Source organism: Thermobia domestica, chromosome 10 (genome assembly GCF_964235325.1).
Source record: "Thermobia domestica chromosome 10, izTheDome1.hap1.1, whole genome shotgun sequence".
Taxonomy (NCBI): domain Eukaryota; kingdom Metazoa; phylum Arthropoda; class Insecta; order Zygentoma; family Lepismatidae; genus Thermobia; species Thermobia domestica.
Window position 1 is genome coordinate 83,105,495 of NC_137463.1, and position 7,830 is coordinate 83,113,324.

The following is a 7,830-nucleotide window of genomic DNA, read 5'->3' on the forward strand; positions in this document are numbered from 1 at the left end:
CAGTTTTTTGAAGGAAAGACAAACACCATAAACTTATTTCCAAATCTAAAAACTACAGACCTGTAAAAGAAAGTTTAATTTTCTACAATATTTGATACGTACTGGTTGAATGTTAAGGTAAAATTCGTGTTCATCTTTTCTAGGATTCAAGCCATCTACATACTCCAACAAACTCGGGTCTGCTCCATAATAATGAGGAAAGGATACAACTGATGGTGACCCTTAAAAAAAAAAAAGAAAGAAAGAAAGAAAGAAAGTAAGTAAATGTTGAGATCAATTTCAAAAACTTTCGATTAAGTATATCAAAGAAATGAAAAATTGCTTAGCTTTCTTGGTACAGTGAAACCTCCTTTAATGGATACCTCTCAATACGGTGATCAGAAAATATCATTTCCATTTCCAGTTTAGGTAGCTGGTTATGAATCAAGTAGATTTCGATGGCTTATGTAAATGTAATATATATATAGGTTGGATAAAAAGTAGTGACAACTGCTCTTAATTCAGAAAGGTATGTCTCAGACTACAAGAGTTCTGTAGCTGACAAGGGAATGCGAGATGTGGAAGTGGAGCGAGTAACAACGGCTGTGTGTTATCCAATCGAAGGCAGTGGCGCCATAACAATATTCGGAAAGATGAACAATATGCGTAGATCAAGATGAAATGAGAGCTCTCTCGTGCCTAAGCGGTTACCACACGTGCCTTTGGCGTAGGAGACCCGGACTTGATTTGCGGAGGAAGCTCATATAGTTCAGATTCCAAGTTAAGTTCTAGATCCACGTCTTATATAGCCTCGCTGCTGAAAGGGATACTAAACTAAAAATCAAATCAAATCAAAGATAGAAATGTACAATGTTTTCATGTACCCCTGAAGCATATGTTAATACAGCGCTATCCTATCATACAGTGGTGATACGATCATACAGTAAGGAATTTCAAACATGAAAATATCGCAATTGAATGAAGAAAAAATATAATTATTTCATGGGCCCTTAAAGTCCTGGTCGCCAGACCATTCGTAGGCATTGTGTCCACTTTTATGCGCAATCCCGCTTCCATAAGAGCACAAAGTGGCATAGTCATCATTAGAGACCGGATGTTTAGGCACTAAAAACCTGGAAAATAGGCAGGCAAATAGGCACTAAAAATTTAAAAAATAGGTACTAAAATGTAACTCGAAGTAATGAAGATAAATACTCAATACCATTAAAAAATAGATTCAAGTCATATATAATGTTCAAAGAATATAGAAACGTACTTGTTTGTTAATATCTTCTTTTATTGTATATATAAAAACGAAGGTTGTTATGCATTCCATACATACTGGGTGAACCTGAAAGATGTGCACATACTTCGGGAGCTGTTTCATGACATCAAAAGAAGACAAAAAGTCCTGTTGCATGTTGTCGAATTCCGCGTTGTGTACGAGTGACTCCTGGCAAAACCGAATCCTGGCAATTGGAACGAGACATAAAGGTGTTCACATACTTCGGGAGGTTATAAGTGACATTCAAGAGGACTTTTTGTCTTCTTTTCATGTCACGAATCACCTCTCAAAGTATCTGCACATCTTTCGATTCCGTTCCAATTGTCAGGATTTAATTTTCGATTCCAAATTGACACTCTGTTAGTCGTACACGACACGGAATTCGACAAAATACAAGAGGACATTTTGTCTTCTTTTGATATCACTAATCACGTCCCGAATTATGTGCACATCTTTGAAGTTCACTATGTATATATATCGTAACGTACCACGTGCTTGTGTTTACAAACACTTAATATGTGTGTATTATTTATGTTATATAAATTATATATTTTCCCAATAAAGGCTTATTTTGAAGAAAATGCATAGAATAGGCAATATTAGGTGTTAAGTCTTATATTATGTAGTAATATTTTTAAGAACTGGAAACACTGTTTTTACGAAATTTAGATTTCATTTGTTATTCAAGATGGAAAGTGTTGAAGAGAGACGGTGCATAAGGCACGAGGCACGAACATTTCTTCCATAATTTTAAAGTTAAGTTTGTTATTTAAGTGCAATGAACACAGTGAAGTTGTTATATGTACTTTGTGGTTTATTTTAAGTGTTAGTTGAAAACCAGCGATTAGTAAGGTACAATAAAAACTAAAAACAAGTATTGGAAGTTTCCATTGTTAGAAGACAGTCCATTACCAGTAAAGTAAATGGCGCACGTTTAAGAACATAAGCATAAACAGTTTTTTTGGTCCTCCAGTGCCGAATGGAGGAAGTGTTGTGCCAAGAAAAATAATAAGTGAATCATTCAAACATTCATATTGACTATGTGTGTGTAAAGACAGTGAGTGTTACGAATCAGAAGCAAAATTGACCTAGTGGACTTATCACGTACGCGCCTACGCATTCAGCTGTGCATTGCAATCTGAAGAAAAACAAAGGCGCAATGTAGCAGTCACGTAGCTAAGTATATTTTTTTGTTTCTTTTTTACTTGTGTAAAGATCTGTTGTTATAAGGACTTCAGGTAGATATATCACAAGCAATGGATTCAAATACTAATTCTCTTATAAAGGCAAGAGGCCTAGCTAAAGCTTCCCTTACAAGAATGAAAACATTTGTTGAACAATTTGGAGCAGACGGCGATGTAATGCAAATTAAAGTTAGGTGTGCACGTTTACCCAATATATTCAAAGAATATGATGAAGTGCAAAAACAGCTTGAATTAAAGGACGAAAACGATGAATACACACAGGATAGAGACTTGTTTGAAGCCACTTACTACGATACTCTTGCAAAAATGACGTCAATTGTTGAAACAGCTGAGAAGGCTAGTAGTAGCAATAGAAGTTCGTCAGATAATTCAACCGCGAATACAGGGTGTCTAAAATTACCAGTCATAAAGCTACCAACATTTAAAGGTCAAGTTACAGATTTCAGACATTTTCATGATACTTTCAGTAGTTTGGTTGTAAACAATCAGAGTTTAGATGATATTCAAAGATTTCATTATTTGTTGTCCTCATTATCAGGTGAAGCAAGCAAATTAGTTGAGAATATACCAGTGACAGGTGAAAATTTCAAACTTGCTTGGGAAATGATATGCAAAAGGTATAATAATCCAAAGCTAATAGCAACTGCTCATGTAAAGGCATTGTTTTCATTACCAACTGTCAGTAAAGATTCAGTGGCGGACTTAAGGACATTATTAAATCAAACTATAAGTAACGTAAATGCACTTAAGGCGTTACAGTTAGATACTCCTTTGGAGGATATATTGTTATCGCACCTAGTTTTGGAAAAGCTAGATGAACAAACACGTAAAGACTTTGAAAATCAAACAAATAGGGAACAGTTTGCTAGTTTAGAAGAACTTCGTGTCTTTTTAGAAAATAAATGCCAGGCCTTAGAATTGGTAAAGTCTACGCAATCAAAGTCGCATGTCAGTAAATCTAATGTTGTTAAGGATGTAAAAAATGCTAGACAATCTTATGTGAGTACTAATATTTTGTGTTCGTTTTGTCAACAAAGTCATGCGTTGCACAAGTGTAATGAGTTTCAGAAATTAAGTGTATACAAAAGATTAAGTTTTGCGAAACAGAGCAAACTTTGTTTTAATTGTTTGAAAGTTGTCAACCATGTAGCGAAAGATTGTTCGCTAAGTGCATGCAAAATATGTAATCTCAAGCATCACACGTTATTGCATAGTGATTTTAAGAAATCAAAGCCTAATCATGCTGTAAGTGTTGAAAATGATTCTGTTACGGAACCTGTAGGTGAAAAGTCAATGTCTCAAGGACAGGAAGTTGTTAATACTAGTACTTATTGCTCTGTGAAGCCTAAAAGTAATGTGCGTGTTTTACTTTCAACTGCAGTTGTTCAAGTTAAAGATTGCAATGGTAAATTACATATGGTTAGGGCTTTGCTTGATAGTTGTTCCCAATCTCATTTTGCAACAGAATCTCTCATTCAAAGGTTAAAATTAAAGAAATATCCTATGAATGTTCCTGTACAAGGTATTAATAATGTAAGTTGCAACGTTAAATACGGAAGTAAGTTACAAGTATTCTCTGCTGTAAGTGATTTTAGTGTAGATGTTGAGTGTTTTGTATTGCCAAAAATAGCGGGAAATTTACCTGATGCTGATATTGACATTAAAGAATGGAACTTTCCACCGAATTTACAGTTAGCGGATCCTAATTTCAACAAGTCTGGTAAGATTGATTTGTTGTTAGGTGCTGGAATTTTCTTTAGTCTACTCAAAGCAGGACAACAGGTGCGTCCAGGAGCATTTCCAGTTCTCCAAAATACAGAGTTAGGATGGATAGTTTCAGGACAATATCAGACGCCAAAGCACAACAACTTCACGCCAGAACATCGAACATTCTTTTTGCACAACAACGATGATTTAAGCCATCAGCTGCAGAAGTTTTGGAAAATAGAAGATATTCAAGAAACTCCTCTATCCAAAGAAGAAAGGGAGTGCGAAGAACATTTTATCGCAAACACTAGAAGACATTCAACAGGACGCTTTATAGTGAGACTGCCATTCAAACAAGAAGTGACCCAGTTAGGTGATTCTTATAAGACAGCTGTTCAGCGTTTACAACAACTAGAAAAAAGGTTAAATAGATGCCCCAAGTTACGCACAGATTATGTGGCATTCCTTGAAGAGTATGAAGCTTTGGAACATATGAAGGAAGTGGAAGGCAACTCTAATATTACTCAAGGATATTACTTGCCTCATCATCCAGTTATTAAGGAAGCTAGTACTACTACGAAGACTAGAGTAGTATTTGATGCATCCGCATGCTCAACTAGTGGCATTTCACTGAACGATGTTCTCAAAGTTGGTCCAACTGTGCAAGACGATTTGCAGTCAATTATATTAAGATTTCGCACCTACCCTATAGCTTTTACTGCAGATATAGAGAAGATGTATCGACAGATTTTGATTGATGAGCGTGACTGTAAATTCCAGAAGATCTTGTGGAGAAGATCAGAAGAAGAACCCATTAAGGTATATGAATTAAAAACTGTCACATACGGAACAGCCTCAGCGCCTTTCCTTGCTACTCGCTGTCTCCAGCAATTAAGTGCAGAAGAAGCTTGTGAATATCCGAAGGCAGCACAAGTTCTGAAGAATGACTTCTATATTGACGATTGTATTTCAGGAGCTGAAAGTGTGGAGGAAGCTTTAAAGATAAAGGACGAATTAATACAAATGCTACAAAAGGGTGGTTTTTTGCTAAGAAAGTGGTGTTCCAACAGTACTGAGTTATTGGAATCCATCTCTGAAGAATTGAGAGAAACACAACTTCCATTACGCTTAGACGATAAGGGTCAAATTAAAACATTAGGATTACTTTGGCATCCAGCAACTGATCAACTTCAAGTGATGAATGGATTCACTCTAAATCAAAGGTCGAATAATAATTTAACAAAACGCAAGATGTTGGGTATTATTGCTTCAATCTTTGATCCGTTGGGAATTGTTAGTCCAATAACAATCGTATGTAAGATAATTCTTCAAGATCTGTGGCAAGCAGGATTGGAGTGGGATGAAACACTTCCTAAAGAACTACAGCAAAGATGCAAGACAGTACTTGAATTCATTCCTTCATTATCAGATATCAGTGTAGACAGAATGGTTCTTCAGTTGGGTACCTTGATAGACATTCAAGTTCACGCTTTCTCAGACGCTTCAGAAAAGGCTTATGGGACATGTGTGTATTTAAGATCCGTCAGCAAGGATGGTCAAGTTACTTCGAAGTTATTATGTGCTAAGTCCAAAGTGGCGCCCATACAGAAGATTTCCCTGCCTCGCTTAGAGTTATGTGCGGCAGTGTTATCAGCAAAAATTGTCAAGAAGGTAACTAAGGCATTAAAACAACGAATATCCCAGGTATACATGTGGACAGATTCTATGGTGGTCTTAACATGGTTAAGGGCAAGTCCAAATAGATGGAAAACATTTGTTGGCAATCGAGTTGCTGAGGTACAAGAAGTGGGAGGAGAATGGAGACACGTCGCTTCAAGTGACAATCCTGCGGATATTATATCAAGAGGAACAAGCCCTGACAAGTTAATACATAATAGTTTGTGGTGGAACGGTCCTCAATGGTTACAGTGTTCTTCACTTGATTGGCCTAAGACGAAGCCTGCCCCACTCATAGAGATTCCTGAACAGAAGAAATTAAAATCAAGTTACTTAGTAACAACTCAAGATAATAGTATGATCGAAAGATTCTCTACTTTGAACAAACTTCAGAGAGTTTTGGCTTATTGCATGCGGTTTTCCAAGAATGCTAAAGTTGAAGCATCAAGGAGAAATGTAGACGCTCTTACCTTGGAAGAAATTGAAGAAGTTTTAATCAAACTAATACGAGAAGTTCAAAAGTCAGTTTATGCTAAGGAAATGGCTGATCTTAAAGAAAGTGGAAGAGTTAGCAATAAGAGCAAACTCTTGTCTCTCAACCCTTTCATATGTGAGCAACAATTACTAAGAGTTGGTGGATGATTAAAGATGTCTGAACTTGAATTTGAAGCTAAACATCAAATTATTCTACCACCAGATCATCACCTAACAAGTCTAATTATAGAACATGAACACAGGCGATTGCTACATTCTGGATGTCAGTTAATGCTAGCATCACTAAGGCAAAGGTATTGGATACCTAATGGTAAAAATGCCATCAAGAAAGTAATTAGAAGGTGTCTTACATGTCAAAGATTAAAGGCGTCTGGACCAGATCAATTAATGGGACAACTACCAAAACATAGAGTAGAACTAACAAGACCTTTCACAAATTCTGGAATTGACTTTGCTGGTCCTATTTACATTAAAACTGGTACCAGAAGGTCAAAAACAAAGGTGAAGTGCTACATTGCAGTGTTTGTGTGTTTAGCAACAAAGGCTATCCATCTCGAAGTTGTGAGTGATCTTACTAGTCAGGCATTTTTAGCTGCTTTGAGAAGATTCATATCTCGTCGAGGTAAATGCAAGCATATCTATAGCGACAATGGAACTACGTTCATTGGTGCCAACAAGGAACTTCAAGAAGTCGAAAAGTTGTTGCATACAGCTGACCATCAAGAAAGGATTAAGAATTTTGCAACTACTGAAGGAATCCAATGGCATTTTATTCCGCCATATTCGCCCAACTTCGGTGGTCTTTGGGAGGCTGCAGTTAAGTCCTTTAAATACCACTTAAGAAGAGTCATGGGAATGTCATATCTCACGTTTGAAGAGTTAACAACATTAACCACACAAATAGAAGCTTGCTTAAATTCGAGACCTCTTGTAGCATTATCCAATGATCCTAATGATCCAGTAGCATTAACTCCTGGTCATTTTCTTATTGGCCAACCATTGACAGCACTACCAGAACGAGACTTACATCAGGAGAGGATTAGTTCAATTCAAAGATGGCAAAGGATCCAACAACAATTTCAACAGTTTTGGAGAAGATGGTATATGGAGTATTTGTCACAACTACAAGGAAGAAATAAGTGGAAGAGAAGCTGTGCCAACATACAGCCAGGTCAATTGGTGGTTCTCAAAGAAGATAAGCTACCTCCTCTATCATGGAAATTGGGAGTCATCACTGAAGTGCATTCTGGACCTGACGGTTTGGTTCGAGTGGCTACTGTTAGAACTTCCAATGGTTTATATAAACGCTCAATTAGAGGACTTTGTGTTTTACCAAATAATGATGAATCGTAATGTCATTCATGTTAAAGTATATTTATTTCCTGTTTTAGTCTATTTTATTTGTTGTTATGTAAAGTTTGTTTTCTTTTCTTTTTTAAAAAAAAGGTCTCTAGCCCTTTTTTGGCGGGCGGCATGTTAAGT

The 7,830-nt window shown here is 36.6% G+C and overlaps 1 protein-coding gene across 1 annotated transcript; it reads left to right on the top strand.

The window, feature by feature from the left end:
- Positions 1-2,520: 2,520 nt before the first annotated feature.
- LOC145661524 (uncharacterized) lies at positions 2,521-6,495 on the top strand. Its single transcript, XM_081726842.1, has 2 exons — positions 2,521-2,824; positions 3,008-6,495. The coding sequence occupies exons 1-2, from the start codon at positions 2,521-2,523 to the stop codon at positions 6,493-6,495; spliced, it is 3,792 nt and encodes a 1,263-aa protein (XP_081582968.1).
- The last annotated feature ends 1,335 nt before the right edge of the window (positions 6,496-7,830 follow it).

Bases quoted from the DNA above. Each gene is read 5' to 3' on its own strand.
- LOC145661524 (XM_081726842.1), top strand. From the start codon at position 2,521: ATGGATTCAAATACTAATTCTCTTATAAAGGCAAGAGGCCTAGCTAAA. The intron at 2,825-3,007 runs GTTCGTCAGATA...CCTCATTATCAG, and splicing joins GGCTAGTAGTAGCAATAGAA to GTGAAGCAAGCAAATTAGTT.